This window comes from Aquarana catesbeiana, linkage group LG13, assembly GCF_042186555.1.
Source record: "Aquarana catesbeiana isolate 2022-GZ linkage group LG13, ASM4218655v1, whole genome shotgun sequence".
NCBI lineage: Eukaryota > Metazoa > Chordata > Amphibia > Anura > Ranidae > Aquarana > Aquarana catesbeiana.
The window spans coordinates 7,447,145-7,470,541 of NC_133336.1; the positions used below are offsets into that span (position 1 = coordinate 7,447,145).

Sequence of the window (23,397 nt, forward strand, 5' to 3'; positions counted from 1 at the left end):
TCGGCGCCGGCGGAACTGAATGAACGCCGCCGAGATACACATAGTCGAGTGTATTCGGCTCTTTCCGGCGCCGCTCACAGTCCCGCCCAGTCCTGCCCTATGATGGACATAACACAGGTCCAATGGCGGGACTGGGCGTGACTGTGAGCAGCGCCGGAAAGAGCCGAATACACTCAACTATGTGTATCTCGGCTCTGTGATTTCGGCGGTGCTCGTTCAGCTCCGCCGAGTCCCTCCGAACTCAGCGGCGCCATATTAATAACTACTCGCTATGTGAATGTCGGCGGCGATCGCCGCTGATAGCTCACAATTAGCGGGGATCGGCCTATAACACGCACCCACTATTTTCACCTGATTTTAAGGGGAAAAAAGTGCGCATTATACGTCGATAAATACGGTATATATATTGTAGTGGAGAAACCCACTATACACTTTTGCGCTATTAAGCGCCCTTCCAGCTTTCAGTATAATGCATCCTTAAATAATCCACTCTTCCCCAATAAACAGACATAGTCACCTTTCTGACGTTGTTAGCTCCTTCGCTCAAAACCAACTGACTTGCCCTGAGCAAATTTTATTCATATAACAAATAGAGCCTCCTGGTTTCACAATTGAACATTCAAGCACAGGCATTCCCTCAAACAGGAGGGGTATACAACAACCAATGAACAATGACTAGGGGAGTACCGCGGGCCGTCAATGTGTATCCAACCCCAAGCTGATGAAGTCCACGCTTATAGGACGTAACGCGTACGGGGGGGAGGAGTCACGTTTGACATCACCCGCGGCCATCTTCTCGGTTGGAAACAACCTTACATGCTTACATGTTTGCTGGTTTACCTGCACTCGGTTTTGGAGTGCTATCTATGTAAGTACATTTTATATTTTTTATTTGTCGAATAAATCATTATATACAGAGAGCACTAGTCTGTCCCCTTCCTCTCTTTCTATGTTTACATATTGGGAGACATTTAACAGCTTCACCTGTGTATTACGATCACCCCAGGAGAGGGTACAAAGCTTTGTGACCTGTTTCAGGTCAAATATATGAGGTGAGAGGCTTGGACTACCTGTTGAACAGGGGCAAAAAAATTGGGCCTTTGGTGGTGGTGGTGCTGGTGCCACAACACTGTAAGTCCTCACAGTTAAGCTTGGTGGGCGCTGGAACGGACCCTGCTGTGAAATATTAGATCAAGAATTGTAATTACATGTCCCTGTTGAACAGGGGCAGAAAAATTGGGCCTTAGGCACTGGTGCTGGTGCCACAACAATGCAACCCCTCACAGATACTCTAGTTGGAGCGCAGGATTGAGCCCTGCTGCAAAGTATTGCATCAAAAATTGTAATTACACGCCCCTGTTTAACAAGGGCTGAAAAATTGGGCCTTAGCCTATGGTGGCGGCGCCCAGAACCAAAAATGTTCTTGCAAGCTATCACCATGATCATTGAGGAGGAAGAGGATAATCACTCAGCACGACAGGATAGTCACTCAGCATCAGCATAGGCAGTCTTGAAGGGATCTGACATTTCAAAAAAAATTATTCAGTTACATCAGGATCAGGTGTTTGGTAGCTGGTGGTGATCCAAGACTAATTCATTTTTATGAAGGTCAGTCGATCGACCGAGTCGGTGGACAGACGCACCCTGTGATTGGTTACAAAGCCCCCAGCAGCACTGAATGTGCGTTCCGAAAGAACGCTGGATGCAGGACAGGCCAGTAGTTCAATTGCATACTGTGCAAGCTCTGGCCAGTGATCCATCCTCAAGACCCAGTAACCCAGAGGATTTTCGGTGGGAAAGGTGTCCAAGTCAGATCTTGCCCCTAGGTATTCCTGCACCATGTAAAACAGACGCAGGGACACTGTCTGGATAAAGGGGGCCTTGAGAGCTAAGGAAGTCCTCCTCTTCCTGCCTCTGTTCTGCCTCAAGTGCCCTGTCCATTATTCCACGCAGCGTGTGCTCCAACAGGTGGACAAGAGGGACAGTTTCACTGATGCATGCACTGTCACTGCTCACCATCCTCGTGGCCTCCTAAAATGGTGACAGGACAATGCATGCATCCCTGATCATGGCCCACTGGCATGGGAAAAAAAACAAGCTCCCCTGACCCTGTGCTGGTGCCATAGTCGCACAGGTACTCATTGATGGCCCTTTGCTGCGTGTGCAGCCGCTGTAGCATGGCCAACGTTGAGTTCCACCTGGTGGGCATGTCACAGATTAGGCGGTTCTTTGAAATGCACACAGACTTTCCTGGCCTGCCTCAGGACATCCTGTAAGCCCGGGTACCTGCCCAAGAACCCCTGCACCACCAAGTTACGGACGTGAGCCAAAACAGGGCACATGGGTCAGTTGTGTCTGTCGGAGGGCGGAAAGGAGGTTGGTGCCATTGTCGCAAACCACCATTCCTGCCTTAAGTTGGCATGGTGTCAACCACCTCTGAACCTGCCCCTGCAGAGCTGTCAGAATCTCTGCCCCAGTGTGGCTCCTGTCCCTCAAGAACACCAGCTCAAGCACCGCATGGCATCTTTTGGCCTGTGTACTTGCGTAGCCCCTTAAACACCTACGGAGCACTGCTGGTTCCGAGGACAAAGCACAGGAAGAGGCCATGGAGGAAGAAGAAGAGGAGGGGGTGGAGGAGAGAGGTGTGTCAGAATCACCAGTAGTGGCATTTTGGAGACGTGGTGGCGGAACAACCTCCAACACTACTGCACCTTGTCCTGCATCCTTCCCAGCTGCCAGCAGAGTCACCCAAAGTGCCATAAAACTTAGGTAATGTCCCTGTCCATGCCTGCTGGACCACAAATGGCCTGAAGGTTAGCAAATGACACTGGACACCTAGTGTCCTTGTGCCTATGAACCTTCCTATAACCCTTATCTGCTTGTCATAACCCAAAAATCCTTTGTGAAATCTGCTATGCTCTGTAACTTGAAGAAAAAGGCAAGACCCGCCAACTTCCATTCAATGGCAGACGCGTTCCATGTTTCGCGACACAAAATATAGAACAAGCAGTTTCACCTCGACATCCCCTTGTACCACCCCTGCCTGCTGAACCAAACCCAACCATTCCTGCCATACCTTAGCGTATGCCATCCATGTGGAGTGACCTTCTGATCCATCCCGCGGCGACTCCGAGGCAATCTCCCATAGCCAACCCGGACAAGGAATCCCTACCTTCTCTGCTGAAGGAGCCAACTCTTTGAACTTGTCCCACTGAAACCGAGATAAGGCGTCAGCCAGAGTGTTCTCAACACCCGGCAGATGAAGGGCATATAGAAAAATGTTTAGTTGCAGGCATCGCAGCACCAAATGGCGCAGCAGACTTATCACCGGCTGTGACAACGCTGAGATGCAGTTGATAACTTGCACCACTCCCATGTTGTCACAGTTCAACCTAATCTTCAGGTTCCTACAAGACTCCCCCCATATCTCCATAGCCAGCACCACTGGAAAAAGTTCCAAAAGCACCATGTTTAAAATCAAACCAGCTTCCACCCATGACCTAGGTCAAGGTTCTGCACTCCATTGTAGCTAGAAACTGCAAAAACTGCAAGGGAGACCATGTTCTTGTTCACTCTCTATATGTTATTTTAAATAGAGTAAAAAGTTTGTTCTCTACCACTCCTCCAAAATAGGGGGTTCTGGCCGTAGCCTATAGCATATGTGAAAAAGAAAAACTATCCTTTTGGGAGGTCCATAGATTTGGACGTCCCTAGGGTAGGAAGAGACAGCTACTTTTGGTCAGAAAGGGTATTGGACAAGATCAATGTAAGAATTATAGTATCAAAATTTTATTATGGTTTAAATACCAAAATCATCAATAAAAAATATCAAGTTACTTTTCATGTCTGTTAGTAACTTTAAATCTTTGAATGACACATCATTAAAAAGGGATACATCGTATGTCTATTACAAACAATGTATCAACATCAACCTCTCACTACCATTGCTGACAGCTCTGTCCAGGACGGAGCTGTCAGCAAAGGTAGTGAGACGAGACAGACACACCACACCGCATGCCGTACCAACGATTTGGTTCACACATACAGAGCCCTGAATAGGATGGTGCACTCACGCACCTATATCATGAGAGTACCCCTATGAAGGGAATATTTACTTTTAATAAAGTCCTTACAATATCACACTATGGAGCTTTTTCTCTTTTATCCATGATCTGGAGTGCTACTGATTGAGCGAGTTGGATCTCATCACCTGCATATCGTTAGAGCCCAGGAGTGGCTCCCAAGCGTGTTTTGGCATAGTTTAGGTACTGTGTCACACGCTCTGAGGTGAGCGCATAGGCTTTTGGGGAACACTGGAAAAGCACTGGAGCATGCTATATGTTCTGCACTGGTTTTAAGGAGCATGATGAAAAGCACTTTTTATGAACACTGGATTTATGCACTAAAAACTTTAATTTTGATGAACGTTTATGGTATTTATAAATTAATCTGGTGAAGGAGTGGACATTTTTATCCTGAGTTTACACCTGTATTTTTAATATCTTTCACAAGTCGCACTTTGTTAGTTGTATCACATTATTAATGTTACATGGATTATAATAGATTTCTGAGTATATTCCTTTTTTGATAGCTAAGCACTTTATATAATTATTTATTTTATATTATTTGTTTTCCTAGCGCAAATGCAATTTTGTTTTAATTTATGAGTGTACCTGCACGAGTATGAAACGTGTTTAGCGTTTGCAGCTTGGTTACGATACGTGCTCACTTTTTTAGTACTATTCCATTGTTGGCTCGCAAGATCCACTTTATTATTAGCTTTTGCCATCAGCGCCCCCTGCCCCTATCTCCTCACCCACCTAGCAGCTGCGTCAAATAGGGTGTATGACACCGTGCAAGCTTCAGGGTCTATCGAATCATTAACCGAACCCCCTTTCGAGAAACATAGGTGGTGAATAAGGCGAAACTTGTTAGGTTCCTTCTTAGGCACCACCCCCAGAGGTAAAACAACCAAAGTCCACAACAGTTTCTCAGAGAATGAACCACCCATGCGCCCCAGTGCAACTTCCTTAGCCAATTTTTCTGAAACCACCCGCGGATGTTCTAATGCTGATCTTAAATTCCTAGCCATAGGCGGGACATTTGACAGAGAACATGGAATCCTGAAACCTTCCGAGAAACCTGCGGCCAGGATTTTCGCCGCTTCCCGATCCAGGTATCTATTTAGCAAAGGTTGCATCCTTTCCCCCTTCACTGGTGTCATCCCTTTTGTGAGTAAACTCAGCGGCACGTAGGGATGGGCCGAACACCCCCCTGTTCGGTTCGCATCCATAAAAATTTGTTCAAACACACGAACACTGTTAAAGTCTATGGGTCACAAACATGAAAAATCAAAAGTGCTAATTTTAAAGGTTAATATGCAAGTTATTGTCATAAAAAGTGCTTGGGGACCCGGGTCCTGCCCCAGGGTACATGGATCAATGCAAAAAAAAAAGTTTTAAAAACGGACGTTTTATGGGAGCAGTGATTTTAACAATGCTTAAAGTAAAACAATAAAAGTGAAATATTCCTTTAAATTTCGTACCTGGGGAGTGTCTGTAAAGTAGCGCATGTTTCCCGTGTTTATAACGGTTCGAGAGCAAAATGACATTTCTAAAGGAAAAAAAAGTAATTTAAAAGTGCCGGCTATTAATGAATTGTCGGTCCCGACAATACACATAAAAGTCATTAAAAGTCATTGAAAGTCATTGAAAAAAAAAATGACGTGGGGTTCCCCCAAAAATCCACACCAGACCCTTATCCGAGCACGCAACCTGGCAGGCTGCAGGAAAAGAGGGGGGTTGTGGGGGTCGGCGGGCGGGGGGCTTAACGGAATCTGGAAGCCCCCTTTAACAAAGGGGACACCCAGATCCTGCCCCCCCTATGTGATCTGGTAAGGGGTACATTGTACCCCTACCATTTCACAAAAAGAAAGTGTCAAAATGTTAAAAAACCACAGGAGACGGCTTGGGAAAAGTCCTTTATTAAAAATAAAAAAATTAAACATAAAAAAAGAGATTCCAGCGGCGTAATCCAATAATTCCATGCTCCTACTCCAGGGATGTAATCCAATTCTTGATCTCCAGCGATGGATGATCTCCAGCAGGGGAGGGCTGGCAGCCTTAGGCCTGGGGGGCAAGTCCAGTCAAGTGGCCCATAGAACCGGTGGTGGCAAAGTGATGGATCGGAAAAACAGTCTCTAAGAACCGAATCCCCCCCTCTGCAACTAGTGACGAACTACAAGTCCCAGCATTAACCCCTGAGATCTAAGGATGTGTCCCCTTAGATCCCATGAGTTCATGCTGTACCCTGTAGTCCTTCACTAATTGGGGGGGTGACACATCCTCAGCTCTGAGAGGTTTAAGCTGGGACAGTGGGACCTGTAGTCCTTCACTATTGGGGGGGGGGCAGGGGTGTGAGACACATCCTGAGCTCTGAGGGGTTTATGCTGGGACCTTTAGTTCTTCACTTTTGGGGTGTCACATCCCCAAAAGTAAAGGACTACAAGTCCCAGCATGAACCCTGGCTGAGATTCAAGGATGTGATCTCCTCTGCTGCCGGCTCATGCTATCATGACACACATATGTTCTAATTCATTCACTGCTCCCAACGTCACCTCAGGCGGCTTGACCAGAGGCTCTAATAGGCTTCAAAATAGGGTGGACTCGGAGCGCAGAGCATTGCGCTCAGAGCCCGCCCGGGTGTGTTAGAAAAGCAAATGAATATTTGCTTTTCTAACACTGAACCGCCTCTTCGCCAATCAGGAAGAGCGGGTCTGATACCCATCACCTGATTGGCTGAAAGGACAGGCGCTCCTATTGGATGTCTAGCAGGAGGAAAAGCACGGAGTAAGCATAGAGAACACAGGAGCTGCTGCCTGTCCCACAGCTCCCCGCCGTCACTCGCTGCCTGACCCGCCACCAAGATGGGGTAAGTGCCAGTCAGACAGCGGGCGAGGTGGGGTGCTGGTTAAATGCTGATGGGGGGGTAACATTGGATGCATTTGATGGGCACAGTGGCTGCATTTAATGGCAGAGTGAGGCTGCAATTGATAGGGGTTTTTTAGTTTGCACCCCCCCAAAAAAACATTTTGAGCACCAGCCACCACTGACAGAGAGAGACATCGCTCCAAATTGTCCACACACAGAGAGACCACTACCCAGGAAAATTGCTTGATTCCTTTATCAACATAGTAAAGCCTTGTACACACCACTAGTTTTTTTTTTTTTTGCTCAATCCAGCGAGTTGAACAAAAAAAAACAAAAACTGACAGCTCTGGTTGGAGCCGCTGAGCATGAGCAAAAGTGACCTGAGCATTGATCACTTTTCAGTGGAGTGGCAGCGCCTGCTGCAAGTGTGTACAAGCCTTTGGACACACACTGGTGTGCTGCGGTTTGGCCGCAGTGCTTATGTACAGTTTTCCTTAGCCACAGTCCCATAGGCTTCTTTTAGGTTGTGCGTTTTATGCTGCAGTTTTTTTTTTATAGCGCACCAAAGATGCAGCATGCAGCCGTTTTTGTGCACTTTCAGAAAATGCAGCAAAAATGTGCAAACTAATAGAAGTCTATGGGACATGCAGGAAGACAGTGAGATCACCATCCCTGCAGCAGACCAGTGTGAGCCCACTACATAGTACATAGGAGCAGGTACTGCATGGGCTGCTGAAAGAAATGTCCTTATCTGCAGAGAGAGGGGGGAGAGGAATTTAGGAGAGAGAAGGGGGAGAGGCCGGTCACAGCTCACTCACTTGAAAGGAAGGACCCAGCAGGCAGAAGGCTCAGTTATCAGCTTCCAGAGCGTCCCATACAGAACTCAGACGGATCTCAGTTTGAACGTTCCCGCCCACAAATCCTATTCACAGAAGCAGCACACAGGCTGCCCGGAGTGTGGGCGGGCACAGTGAGAGAGGGGGCTGGAGGAGGCAGAGCGGATCCACCCTCTTCCGTTCGGCTGTGCTCTGAAGGGACACAGAAACGTCAGCTCAGAAGCAGGGAACAGCACTGTGACAGGACAGATGTCCGCTCACAGCACAAACGTTCCTGCAGCTTCTGGGCTGTTATCCAGCCCTGCCAGCCTCCCTCTGGAGTCACCCGAGCAGTAACACTTGGCCAACTGCACATGCTCAGTTCCCAGCTGGCAGCACATCGGCCTTTTTACGGGGAATCAGAGCTGCCTGGGGGGAAATTTCATCCCTGCCCCCCGGCCCAACCCGCCCCTGATCTCCAGCGACTCCAGCGAGGAACACACACCACCGGAGGCACCCAGCCAATGACGCGGCACTAGCTTGACAGCTCTTATGTAGCTGAGGGCGGGGCCACCCCAGTCATGTGACCCCGTCCCCCTGCCGGGGTTTCACTAGTATATACTAGTGACCCATTGTATCAGAGGGGGGCGGGGTCACCAGTACACGGCACGGGGAAATCCCAGCATTTCCCCTTGTCAGAGGGGGACGGGGTCACGTGACGGGTGGCCCCACCCTCAGCTACATAAGAGCTGTCAAGCTAGCGCAGCGTCATTGGCTGTGTGCCTCCGGTGGAAGCAGGATCCTGTGCGTGTTCCTCGCTGGAGATCGAGAATTGGATTACATCGCTGGAGTAGGAGCATGGATTTATTGGATTACATCGCTGGAATCTCTTTATTTTTTATTTTTAATAAAGGACTTGTCCCAAGCCGTCTCCTGTGGTTTTTTAACATTTTGACACTTTCTTTTTGTGAAATGGTAGGGGTACAATGTAGCCCTTACTAATTCACATGGGGGGGCCGGGATCTCAGTGTCCCCTTTGTTAAAGGGGGCTTCCAGATAAGCCCCCCACCCGCAGACCCCCACAACCACCGGGCAAGGGTTGTGGGGATGAGGCCCTTGTCCCCATCAACATGGGGACATCCTCCCCATGTTGAGGGCATGTGGCCTGGTATGGTTCAGGAGGGGGGGCGTTCTCTCGTCCCCCCCTCTTTTCCTGCGGCCTGCCAGGTTGCATGCTCGGATAGGGGTCTGGTGTAGATTTTTGGGGGAACCCCACGCCATTTTTTAAAACATTTTGGCGCGGAGTTCCCCTTAATATCCATACCAGACCTGAAGGGCCTGGTAGTAGAATTTTGGGGGACCCCCACGCATTCTTTTTTTTTATTTTTCAATGACTTTCAATGACTTTTATGTGTATTGTCAGGACCGACAATTCATTAACAGCCGGCACTAGCGCTAGCACTTTTAAATTACTTTTTTTTTTCTTTAGAAAAGTCATTTTGCTCTCGGACTGTTATAAACACAGGAAACATGCGCTACTTTACAGGCATAGACATCCCCCAGGCACGAAATTTAAAGGAATATTTCACTTTTATTGTTTCACTTTAAGCATTATTAAAATCACTGCTCCCGAAAAAACGTCAGTTTTTAAAACTTTTTTTTGCATTGATACATGTCCCCTGGGGCAGGACCCGGGTCCCCAAACACTTTTTATGACAATAACTTGTATATTAACCTTTAAAATTAGCACTTTAGATTTCTCCCATAGAATTTTAAAGGGTGTTCCGCGGCTTTTCGAATTTGCCGCGAACACCCCAAATTGTTCGCTGTTCGGCAAACGGGCGAACAGCCAATGTTCGAGTCGAACTCATGTTCAACTCAAACAGATAGCCCATCCCTAGCAGCACGCTTACCCTTTTTAAAGCATTGGGTCAGGGCATGTGCACCCCCGCATACAGAGCACTCGTGCTTGAAACAACATGACCCCCAAACTTGCAGGAGCCCTCATTATACTACCAGCAGATCCCCATTTTTTTCCGGTCGCCAATCCCGAGGAAGGGGCACCCCCAGCCCCCCCCCGAAAAAACTGTCTCGGGGCTCGATTCGAGGAAATAAGCCTCATCCAAAGGCTGATGTTCTGTGGTCCCATCTGAGCAATGGACGGACTGCCCTACGCTGCCTGAACTGTTCATCATACCTCAGCCACACTGACCCCCATATACCCGATGGGCCTCACCGACGGCATCCATGTAACAAAACAGAGCCGAACAAAGTTCTGGGTTCCTTTCCCCTATAATGCTTGCCATAATGGCAAACGCCTGTAACCAGTTAGCAAACATCCGAGAAATCAACCTGTACCTCCGCTTCTCCTCATCCTCCTTCTTATGCCGCGTACACACGGTCGGACTTTTCACCTACAAAAGTCCGACAGCCTGTCCGACATACTTCCGGCGTACCTTCGGCGGACTTGCGGCAGACTTTCTTACGAACGGACTTGCCTACACACGACCACACAAAAGTACGACAGCCTAGTACGCGGTGACGTACACTAAGTCCGACGAGACCATAAAACGGAAGTTCAATAGCCCGTACGACACCCTTTGGGCTCCTTCTGCTAATCTCGTGTTTATCTCGTGTTAGTAGAAGTTTGGTGAGAGACGATTCGCGCTTGTGAGACTCGTATTTTTCAGTTCGTTTTAACTGTTGTTCAGTCTGTGCTTGTGAGGTTTATATCTGCTTTTCAGTGCGTTTGGTCAGTTGGCATTGAGAAATCTTTGTTTTATTGGATGCTCGTTCCTGATTTTCAGGTCGTTCTGCACAGGCCTTGCTGTTCTTCAGTGCGTTCTGTTAAGTGCGTTCTGACCAGCCGACCGTTTTGAAACCATGTTACCTGTACGTACTCGTCGTCGAGCTCGTGCATTGTATGTGTTTGGTGCTGTAGTTTATTCTTCAGCCCAAGACCAGTCCATGAACAGGGCGAGGAGGAGTTCATGGACCAAGAATTGGTTGCTTCAGCGTGACCAGTTCTGTCACATGCCTTTGCTCCGTGAGATCAGTGAGAATAATCCTGAGGATTTCAGGAACTTTCTCCGGATGACGGACCCCGTTTTTGACCGTTTGTTGGCTTTGCTGACCCCCTATATCAGCAGGCAGGATACCTGCATGAGGCAAGCCATCACTCCGGAGCAGAGGCTAGTTGCCACGTTGCGGTACTTGGCGACAGGGAGAAGCCTGCAGGACCTTAAGTTAAGTTCTCGACAGGCATCTCCCCCCAGGCTCTGGGTATCATTATCCCAGAGACCTGTTCTGCCATCATCCAGGTCCTGCAGAAGGACTATATTAAGGTAAGATATTTTTCTTTTATTAGCATCACATGTTCTTTTATGTAATCTTTGATAATGTAATGTATTTCTTGCTTCAAACACTACTTACCATCATTGCAATATAGTGTGAATGTCCCCTTTTTATCCTCACACATGCTGGATTTTTTTCCTGTTATTTTTTGTCATGCATGTATATTTTCCTTCAATAACCTCCCCAGCATGAAGTGATGTGAACATATCCACCTAGTCTACTCATTTTGAATGTATTTTGTTTGAGTGTATTTAGTGTGCTTATAATTAGCAATTAGCTAGATTTCACAACCCCCCCCCCACCTAAACTCACTCCAAATAGTGTGCTGCTAATTAGCAATTAGCTAGATTTCACAACCCCCCCCCCACCCTCGTAAAAATTTGCTTGAATGTTCTGTGGTGTTGATTTGTCTAAAGCAAATATATGTTGCACTTTGCTAAATGCATGTGCACTCTACAAGTGCATTTGTTCCAGTGCTTTAGTAAATGAGCAGAAGCTCTGCTGATTTCCATCATCAAATCATATGCAAGCCTCAAAGTGTTTTCATTAATTGCCCTTGCATGTGATTGTGTACTCCTTGCAACATGAATGCCTTTTTACATTACCTCATTTACTGTAAGCTGGTTAGCAACTGCACCTGCAGAGTGCGACAACTGCAGTCTTGTAGCCTTTTTAGTCCCTAAATTCCTGCGTGTCCTAAAAGTAATCTTTTTTAGGGATTTCACAACCCCCTAAAATGTAATCAATGTTCCATCAGAGGGGGTGAGCAATCTGATAAGTGTGCCTTTCCATATTAGTTATTCCAGAAGAATTAAATTATTTAATGTTATACTGATGCTGGGGAATAATGTTTTTAATTGTCTAATTTTCTTGCAATGTTAGCTTACAAATTAATTGATTTTGGTTTTCTTGTTTGATTCCCCAGTTTCCTTCAACGCCACAGGAATGGCAGACTGTGGCATCCCATTTTGCCAGCCGTTGGGACTTTCCCAATTGTGGAGGGGCTATAGATGGGAAACATGTCCACATCGTGCCACCACCCCATTCGGGGTCATACTATTTTAATTATAAGGGGTTCCACAGTATTGTTTTAATGGCGGTGGTGTCGGCACACTATGAATTTTTATATGTGGACGTGGGGAAGAATGGCCGGATGTCGGATGGAGGAGTATTTGCCCAGACGGAGTTCTGCCAGCGTCTCCAGAGTGGTGGCCTGGGATTGCCACCTGATGAGGATAACGTGGAAGGACTCCCCTTTGTCTTCATTGCCGATGAAGCCTTCGCTCTCAGCAAGCACCTCATGAGGCCATTCCCCCAAAGAACCCTCACCCCGGAGAGGAGGGTTTTTAATCTCCGGCTGGCCAGAGCTAGAAGAGTGGTTGAGAATGCGTTTGGAATTCTGGCCAGCTGGTTCCGCCTGTTTCAAACAGCCATTAATTTGGCGGAATGCAAACTTAATTTTATAATTTTATCGTGCTGCATTCTGCATAACTTTTTAAACAAACATTCTCAGAATTATATAGGCACAGTTGGGCCTGAGGCCGGACAAATAGATGCCAACCTTACGGGCCTGGATACTGTCCGTACTGGCTTGGCCCCCCAAAGTGCCCGTCAAGTTAGACAGCAATATGTTAATTATTTTATGGGTAGGGGGGCCATTGCAATGGGCCAGGATATTTAATTTTTTACAATAAAAAAAATATTGATGAAATCTTGCATTATATTTATTGCTTGCCTTTCTTTTGGGCTGTCTCCTAGGTTATGGTCGAGCAGTTGTAGTGCCAACTGTATTTTAATTTTAAATGTCTAAATAAGCTCCATTGCCACTGTAAACAACTTTTTTACAATTATAACCAAACTGATACTGAGCATTGAAATAACAAACCACACATTTATTTAATTCCTATAAGGAGATGTTTTTATTAATGGTTGTTATGCATTCAGTTCTGCATTTAGTATAAAATGTTCATAGACAAAAATATAATGATCTCTTAATAATTTTGCAAAATATAATTATATTTAAATATTTCTCCCTAATCCACAAAAAAATATTTTTGGCTTTTTGATTTTCGCAAACAGGCTTTTTTTTTTTTTTTTTGTTTTTAAAAATCAAGTTTTTTTTTTTTTTGTTTTTTTTCAAATCAAGTTTTTTTCTTTTTTTTGGGTTTTTTTAAATCAAGTTTTTTCTTTTTTTGGGGGGTTTTTGAGAAAATCAAATTTTTTTTTTTTTTTTGTTTTAAAATCAAGTTTTTGTTTTTTTTTTGTTTTTTTTTAAAATCAAGTTTAGTATTTTTTTGGGTTTTTTAAAATCAATTTTTTTATTTTTTTTGGTTTGTTTAAAATCAAGTTTAGTATTTTTTTTGGTTTTTTAAAATCAATTTTTTTCTTTTTTTTGTTTTTTTTAAATCAAGTTTTTTTTTTTTTTTGGGTTTTTGAGAAAATCAAATTTTTTTTTTTTTTTTTTTTTGTTTTAAAATCAAGTTTTTTTTTTTTTTTGGGTTTTTTTTAAATCAAGTTTATTATTTTTTTTGGTTTTTTAAAATCAATTTTTTTATTTTTTTTTGTTTTTTTAAATCAAGTTTAGTATTTTTTTGGGGTTTTTGAGAAAATCAATTTTTTTTTTTTTTTTTTAAATCAATTTTTTTTTTTTTTTGTGTTTTTTAAAATCAAGTTTTTTTATTTTTTTGGTTTTTTTAAAATCAAGTTTTTTTTTTTTTTTTGGTTTTTGAGAAAATCAAGTTTTATTTTTTTGTGGATTTTTTAGGTATTTACGAGAAACAGCCCTCCTTTTTGAAATTGGGTTAAACAGCCATTTCTGTTCAGCCAAAAAAATAAAGAGAAGGCCCAGAATGGGGTCAGCAAAACAGGAAATGAAGGACATGATCGATGTTTTGGGGTTTCAAAAAGGGCATTTAGATTCGACCCAAAACATCAATCATGTCCTTCATTTCCTGCTGCATACGATCCAGCCGATTACGCATTTCATCGATGTCTTTATTCCAGGCCATTATTTGACCAATAAGCCGTTGGGCACTGTCTGAGGTGAAATAGTCACTTCTTGTTGTTGTACCTAAAGTGGAATGAAACCAAAAAATGTATTTAGAAATATGCACACATACATAGTTTTTACCTTACCATAATAAAGCTGTTGTCTCAGACACTGACCTGGTGGGGTGCCCATGTAGCATAATTCCTCCACATCCTCGGGGGTGGCACTGTTGCTTGAATCAAGCACAACAAGATCCCCTAAAATAGAGTAGACAAATTACATTAAACAAAAGGCAGCCATGCATAGATTACCGTAAGCTGGTGTGTCAGACACTCACCTGGTGGGGTGCCCATGTCGCCCACCTCTCCTTCCTCCACATCCTCAGTGGGACTTGGGCTGATTTCCCAATCATGTTTGGCTTGGGGTGGACTGTCTTCTTGTTGGCTGAGTGATTTTTCCCCTATGTGAAACAAAAAAATATTATTAATCTACTTAGCACACAGATATTTTAGTACATAGTAATTTTCCAACATTTGTAGTGAAGTGGTTTGTGTAGAGTTCCTATTTTACCTCAATATTTAAAATTATAAAGACATATCGGATAGATAGATATCTAGATATCAATATCTCAAAATATAGTTAATAATCTTTTGATCTCTCTCTCTCTCTCTATATCTGGAACAATATCTCTATATCTATCTATATATATCTATATCTATTATCTATATCTATATATATATATATATATATATATATATATATATATATATATATATATATATATATATATATATATATATATATATATAGATAGATCTATCTATAGATATGTAACGAGGTTTAGTAAAAGATCGTTTAAAACGATGAACAAAAAAATCGTATAGGAAGGAAAAGCACATGGAGCAGTATACAAGGTAATAAACACAAGAGAAAAACACGACAAGTACTTACTTTTTTTAAGAACTTTCCGGATACGTCTGTATTGATCCGGCTCCCTGAGTTTCAGGTCAGACCATCTTTTTCTAAGTTGATCTCTGGAGCGCTGGACCCCAAAAGATGCCTGCAAAGTGTCCACGACCTTCGCCATTATTTTGGCCTTGCGCAAATTTGGCCGTGCGTACGGCCCATACTTCCCATCATAGTCGTCTTTGTGAAGAATGGCCACCATCTCCACCATCTCTTTAAAACTCATATTAGAGGCCTTAAATCTAGGCCTCACAGATCTTGACGTTCCGGCCTCCGGGCTGTCTCCACTACCTGAGGTCGTCAACATATCAGGTGTCTCCGCCATTATTTACCCCACTACGCGCCGTAACAAAAAATGGGCGGAGAACATGAGTTAATTTCGAACGTCAGGGGCGGGCGACGCAGGCGGAGTTTCACACATGCGTAGTGTATGAAGAGGGCCCTTGCGCACGTGTCGTACGTACGTTCTGTGCGTCGAATTAGGGGGCGGAGAACATGAGTTAATTTCGAACGTCAGGGGCGGGCGACGCAGGCGGAGTTTCACACATGCGTAGTGTATGAAGAGGGCCCTTGCGCACGTGTCGTACGTACGTTCTGTGCGTCGAATTAGGGGGCGGAGAACATGAGTTAATTTCGAACGTCAGGGGCGGGCGACGCAGGCGGAGTTTCACACATGCGTAGTGTATAAAGAGGGCCCTTGCGCATGTGTCGTACGTACGTTCTGTGCGTAGGTGATAGTGGACCAGGACGTTACAAAACGAAGGTAATTTTAAATATATTTTTTTGGGGGTTTTATGGTCATGACTTTGTAGCAAGCGGCCTATATGGCTTGATAGATTGATGAGGCCTACATAGGGAGAAGATGATGAGGGTTTAGCAGAAACCTATAATAAGTGTTTTTTGTCTTGTGACTTTATCTTTTCCAGATATAATGAATCCCCTATTTAAGGATCCAGAGTTCCTTACAGTTTTTATTTCTAAATATCGAGAGATGAGGAATTTGTGGGAGGTGAAACACCCTCAGTATTATGCAAAGCATGTGAGGAAGTCAACGCTGGAGAGACTTCTGTCCTTTGTCCAGGCGACCATCCCGGAAGCAACAATGGAGACATTGCTCAAGAAAATTGGGGTCTTGAGGAACATGTATAAGAGGGAGCATAAGAAGATCCAGGAATCAAGGAGATCAGGAGCATCAGCAGATGATGTTTATGTACCCAGGCTGTGGTACTACAATCAACTCCGTTTTCTGGATGACCAGAATGAAGCCAGGCCATCACTTTCAACCCTTCCCTCCACCCTTCCCTCCACCCTTCCCTCCACCCCAGCAGAGGCTGATGAGGAGCAAGCTGGGTCTTCCATCCTGGATGAACCGGATATGACCATCTGGAGTCAGGTAAATTATTTTAACAAATATTTACTGTACTAATATTAATGATGTTAACTGGATGTTATAATTGTCTAAAATAATTTTGCACTCAAAATTGTGTATACATATCAATTGACAGTAGTGGCTAAATATGTTTGGCACCTGCTTGAAATAATTAGGGTGTCTGATTAGACTCTTTTATTAAAGAGAAGTATTCACATTGAATTTGCTATTCATGAGAAGCAAACTGTGTGTCATTGATGAACCCAAAAAAATATACTCAAACTATTGTCCTTTTTTTATACACAGGATGAGTCCATCCAGGAGGAATGTGAGGAAAGTGGCAGGCAGGAGGAGACCAGGCCCATGGACAGCCTGGAGGAGGCCGGATTCACCATCATCCTGGAGGAGGCTGGGCCCAGTGTCAGGCAGGAGGTGGCTGCTCCCAGTGAGGTGGCTGCTCCCAGTGAGGTGGCTGGGCCAAGTGAGGTGGCTGGGCCAAGTGAGGTGGCTGGGCCCAGTAGGAGCCTGACCGAATCCCAAGTGCCTCCCCTCCACCCTCCCAAAAAAAGGGCCAGGAAGGGGATGGTCACACAGGACGCATCCCTGCGCCTCATGCAAGAGGCCACCCGTTTTTTAAGGAGCCCCCCCGAAGCGGAAGAATCCTATGGCTGCTACTTAGCCAGCAGGCTTCTTCAGATGGATTGGGAGCAGCGCCTCATTTGTGAGCGCCTATTTGGGGAAACAATCCATAAGGTGCTGCAGGGCACGCTAACACGAAACACCCAACTGCATGAGGCAGCCCCCCCTCCTCCTCCTCCTCCTCCTCCTCCTCCTCCTGCCACAACTGAAACACCAGAGCCACAGCCTCAAAAGAAGGCTACAGGGAAGGCTGCAGGGCAGCGTGGAGGAAAGGCTGCAGGGAAGAGAAGAAAGTGATGACCTGGGTTCAGTCTGGTCTGACAGAAGACGCAGGCTGTTGTAGGACCACAGTCTGGGGACATCTAGATCATCTGCTGGTGCTGTTGATCTCTGGGATTCTTGGACCAGATTGTGCTCCCTCTTATATGGACTCCGCAAGATCACAATTTTCTTGTACACCGACTTTTGCCAGCGTTGACTTCCTCTTTATTTTATTTTGACCATGAATAAATGGATCTTTTTTGAGTTTAGCCAAAGACTTTATGTGTTTTCTTTTAAATCATTGATTTTACACACAATGTTAAATTAACAAGGGACAACAATCTCATTGAGTTTGAAAAAAACACACCAAAAATACATTACTAATGTTAATAATGTTCAAGTGGTAAGTCTTGAAAATAAAAAAATCTACATAACCAAAAACGGTGCTTTGGGTTAACTTTATCTAAAAACTAAAAAATAATCACTAGAAAAAAAAAATAGAATAATGGGTTCTTTGTGGTAACTTTACAAACCTAAAAAAAAAAAAAGGGAAAAAGTATTATTAGTATGGAAACATTGTTTTTAAAAAGCATACTATATCATTCATGAGATCAAAGAGAAAAAGAATCCAGAAATCAGTTTGGGAGAACTCTGATTATGAACAGCAAAACACCTTCGTTCTTTAGAGCATTCGTAAAGAAGAAATAAAATGCGCTGCATTCAACGATCACAGATTTTGCAGCGTGATGAATGTGCTACCTACAATACGAACACTAGTTTTACTAGACCGAGTGCTTCCGTTTAGTTTTTGCTTATGAGCATGCGTCGTTTTTTTGTCCGTCGGACTAGCATACAGACGAGCGGACTTCGGGGTCCGTCGTAGTTACGACGTAAAGATTTGAAGCATGTTTCAAATCTAAAGTCCGTCGGATTTGAGGCTAAAAAAGTACGTTGAAAGTCCGGAGAAGCCCACACACGATCGGATTACCAGCCAGCTTTAGTCCGTCAGCGTCCGTTGGACTTTTGTAGACGAAAAGTCCGACCGTGTGTACGCGGCATTAGAGTCATCTGGCTTGACCCTATCCAAATAACATTTTTCCACAGGCAGTAAGGAGAAGATCTCCACATACTCACCCTTGCAAATTTTGTCCCGAACTTCTTGCTTCAAATGTGCCCCTAATGGCCCCTCAAAGCACACATATACTATTACCAATGGCCTCCTGTGAGGCTCTGACAGGGCCGTGGGGACCCCTTTGCCCAGTGACGGTATAGCTGGGGACCCATCCCGGGCTGTCCCCACCGCATCACCCCCACCACTGGTTGTACCCATGGTGACACCTGTGGGGGCTGGCCCTGCCCCCCCGCAAAATGTTGGATTAGATGCCGCAACCCCCCCAGCAAATCCAGCAACTGTGCTTCTGACCTGAACTGGCAGGCGACGCGCCCGCCACCCTAGGGGCAGCTGCCGTGGCCACAGGTGGCTGTGCTGCAGCTCTGCCAGTCCCTGCTGGCCCCTCTCTTCCAATCCCAACAAACCACAAAGTGCAACATTTAAAGAAGTATGTAAAACAAGTAACTTACCAGGCTGACCAGGAATGACCCCCACAGCCGCCGCTTCCACCTCCATCAGTGCCGCGAGCCTCTGCGACTCTTCTTCCTCCAAACCGGACAGCTCCCCTTCAGACCGTACTTTAGGAGCCTGCGGCGATGAACTCTGCAGCACCCCAGGTGAGGGTGGCCTGGAGGCCGTTGATCCCTGCCATTCATGTGACTGCCCACCAGCACCGACCTGCTTGCTGCTGTGCTACTGCACATGCCCCATCTTGTGGAGCCCTGGCAAGGCCTTCCCCCTCGTCTGCCTCTGCTCTGCACCCCATCCGACCTGGCCGTAGTACCCCTCAGCGTCCTGGAGCTACTGGCCACGTCTGGTGATGGCGCCGTGGCTGAACTTCTCCCCCGCCGTGTCTCCTCCAACATGGGAATCACTAGGGGTGGGGAGACTGTGAGATCCTGTACCCTGCCACGTGCAGGCGGGGATGAGGCAAGATGGCGGCCTGTAGGCCCGCCCACCGAGCTCCGCTGGCAGAGAATTCTGACTGGGCCCTACATCGGCGGAAGCGATGGGTCCCAGAGTGGGGGGGCTCCTGGTGTGGCACGCAGCTCTAGGAGAGGGCCATAGAGAGAAGCAATTTGGAGGCCTAGACCTCCGAGCGCATAGGGAAACCTCACCTGCAGCCGATGACCCTGATGCCTGATCCTCGGTGAGGGAAGACACCTGGCTGTACCGCCATTCCAGTCCCCGAGTTGAGGCAGACGCCCGCAATTGCGCCAGGATTAGATCAATGTCTGCCATAATGTCTGAGGACAGCAGTGTGTGTAAACTGCTTCCTCCTCTCTTCCTCTGGTGTCCAGAAGTGGAAGTCCCCGCCTCCTCCTTAAATAATGCTCCACCCCCTCAGTATTTCTCAAACTGTTCCAACCCCTTCCTGTTACACTTTTGAAATCAATGGGCAGCGCTACCAAACCTCTGGCAATGCGCCGCTGTTGCGGCGCTTTGCAAGCAGTTTTAACCCTTTTTTGCCCACTAGCGGGGGTAAAAGTGCCCTGCTAGTGTCCGAATAGCGCCGCTAAAACGACGGTAAAGCACCGCTAAAAATAGCAGCACTTTACCGCTGACGCCCCAATGCATCGATGTGAAAGTAGCCTAAGACTGACAATGTGTCTGAATGATAGGAGGATATAGTGTGTAGCTCATGGACAACATTGTCTATTCCTAATGAGGAGGGAGGGGTGGCCTAAACTGGATTCATTTATATATAAATATTTTTTTGTTCATCAATAAAGATATTTATATTTATGTTCTGATGGGAGAAGATCTCTATCAGGTGAGAGCGTTCTGCTGAGATCTGATGACTATTTGTATTCTCTCTTCTAGGATCGTGAACAAGAACTTGTCACGGGAAGAAAAAAGAGAACTAAAAAAACTGGGAAAGCTCCGGCCGGGACTGAAGATTTCCTTATAATAACCCCGGAGAAGAGTCCTTGCCACATCGGTGAATGCAGTCAGGACATTGCTCTGGATGATGAGGAGAAGGAGATTTAGAAATTACAAATCCAATCCAAGAGGAGAATGATCCTCCCCAGATGAACTAATATATAATATACAGGGACAGGATGGAGAGGGATTTTGTAATAAAGGGGTTAAAGGCATTCTCCATTAAAAATAAGCATTTCACATATAAAATAACTCGAGGAACACAACCAGACTGATGATTGGTTCCGATTGTTACCCCTGTCTTCATCTTACACATCTCTTACTAAACCTCTATAGCTGCTGAAATTCTTTTTTTTCTGGATGGATTCTTGTGCCAATGTTTTGCCAGCAATCCCATTTTTTTTCAAGAGAAGAGAAATCTGAAGTTTCCATGGAAATGCCAGAACAAGATTCAGTCCCCCTCTCATAGTGCCTGCATGATGCTAAGCACACTGTGGGCCAACCAGCCTCCCACACTGACTCCTCTCTGAATATTCCTGTCTGTCGTGGCAGTTTGTATTACAGACATTTATTAAGTCATAATTGTTATTGGGATTGGCTAATAGTCTATTAAACTATCTGGTGGCAGCTGATTTGGGATGTAACAAATTACAAAGTTAACTAAACCCAGTGACAAGCACTCTGTCTGCTGCACTTCGATTTTCCAGCTCTTGGGACCACAATCTGTGTGTATGGTGAGGCCGAGTGTCATCACATATCATTGACAGTGTGGTTTTAGTTTGGCCATTCAGGGCCACTGTTAGACATCACGGGGCCCCATACAGCCTACACCCCCCCCCCCGAGAATATTAAAACATTCTTTTTACTAAATACAGTAAAGTCATTATTAGAGGACACAAACATAATAATTACAAATTTATTGCTGAGTTTTGAATAAAGCTCTATGTGTGGAGGAGGTATTGGGGCTCATTCACATGGGTGCCGTGATCTGTACAGTGTGAATCAGTGTTTTTTTTTTTTAAATGTGGCTGGAGCTGTGTGCAGGCAACTAGACATGTGCAATACGTTTAGTTTCAAATTAGTTTTTTAACGAATTTCGACAAATTCGTAAATTTGGAAATATCCGAATTAACAAAAACTTGCTTTAACGAATGCCGTATCTAAATGAATGGAACATAATGAATTAATAATAATACATAACAATAATAATAAAAATGTTTTATTATTATTATTAATTAGTTCCATTCCATTTGTTTAGATAAGAACATTTGTTATTTTGGATAATTCGTAACTTCAGATAAATAGTTAGTTATTTATTCGGATTTTCCAATTTCTGAATTTTAGACATTTCAGATTTTCCAATTTCGATCAGAATGAATGACCTGAAAAATGAAAAATAAAATAAAATAATGAAACCAAAATAAAAACGAACAAATTTTTCGGCAGTGCACATGTCTACAGGCAACCTATGTTACTCTATGAGGACGCAGCAGCAGTACTAACACAGCCGCAGGTCCTAATCTGACAGGCATGTGGATGTAGGTGTACTTCCCCCAACAGACAGTGTGCATTCAGGACCACTCACCTGAACACCTATCAAATTAGGAGCTGCGGCTGTGTTCATACAGCTGCTGCATCCTCATAGAGTAACAGGCGGCTCCAAATGCACGAACAAACCTCTCATTCACAGGAAAACCCGTGTCAATGAGCCCTTTATTTTGAAATGTTTTTATACATTTTTTTTTAAATGATTTTTTACAATTTTTTTAATTCATTTTTTTTTTTATTATTTTTTACAATTTTAAAACAATTTTTTTTTTACAAAGCGGTTGGGGGGGGGGGGGGGTGCATGGGTGACATATGAATGGTCTAAACAGACCCCTGACATCTCACCTTTGAGACAGAGAGAAATTAAGGACACAGATTTCTTCAATTTCTTTCTCTGCAACCTCAGCTGCACTGAAGATGAATGAACAGGAGACAGAAGCTCCTCCCTATTCATTAACGAAGCATAATAAACACAGTTTACTATACTGTACTTATTAATGGACACAGGAGCGATCTGCACAGATCACCTACTGTGTCCATTCAGAAAAGAAACGGTCAGTGAATTACATACAGTGACTTGAAAAAGTATTCATACCCCTTGAAATTTTGCACATTTTGTCATGTTACAACCAAAAACGTAAATGTATTTTATTTGGATTTTATGTGATCGACCAACACAAAGTGGCACATAATTGTGAAGTGGAAGGAAAATAATAAATGGTTTTCTCTTCAAATATTTTTATTGGATTAACATATAACAAAAAAAAAAAATGTTACATCGCATAAGCATAATAAACAATGAAGAATACTTATGAGTAAAAGCTATCAAGGTTAAACAAGTATATATTATGGTATATATATTAATTTAGTTGTTCTAGCACTCGTTTGAGTCCAGAGTGTCCTTTTGAAAAGAGGTGCTTCTCTGACCTCCCTAGCACCCCCAATGGGAACTAACTGTGCCCTGGAAATAGGCCAGCACTCCCTCCCATGTCATTAAGGCTTGTACCTGTGACTCTTAATAAGGTTAGCAATAATACTGCTTACATTTGTTAATCCTGGGATATAGCTGAGCAATAAAGCTAGTAAACATAACAAAAAATAGAAAAACTGAAAACAAAAAGGATAAAAAGAAAGCATAATAACATGTACCATACTGTTGTATGAGTGATCAATTTGTTCTTCAAGAATCATTCAGTCAGCAGCCCCGTAGTGTGCCACCCAGGAGTTCCAGGCTAGAATAAATTTAGGTAGATTGTGTGATTTTATAGCGAAATATTTTTCATAGACGTGTTGTGTTTGTACTCTTTCTATTACCTCAGAAATGTTGGGAGCTTTTTGTGGATTTCCATTTGGACGTAATGGTTAATTTAGCCGCAATAAGAATATGCGTAATTAGGGGTCTAAACTGTGAGGGAGTAGAGTGAATGCCTATGTTGAGTAAAGCCATCTGTGGCGTTTGGGGGATGATAATACCTGTGGCTTTTGTTATAAGAGAAAACGCTGCTTTCCAGAAGCTTCTCACTCCTTTACAT

General features: G+C 44.5%; 1 protein-coding gene across 1 annotated transcript in view; it reads left to right on the forward strand.

Annotated features, from left to right (window-relative positions):
• The window catches only part of LOC141117577 (ribonuclease inhibitor-like), an 85,622-nt gene extending 63,479 nt beyond the window's left edge, over positions 1-22,143 (forward strand). The window contains exon 5 of the mRNA XM_073610491.1: positions 20,258-22,143. Within this exon, the coding sequence (XP_073466592.1) occupies positions 20,258-20,345 (88 nt within the window). The 3' untranslated portion in view covers positions 20,346-22,143. The remainder of the gene's footprint in view (positions 1-20,257) is intronic.
• Positions 22,144-23,397: the final 1,254 nt, after the last annotated feature.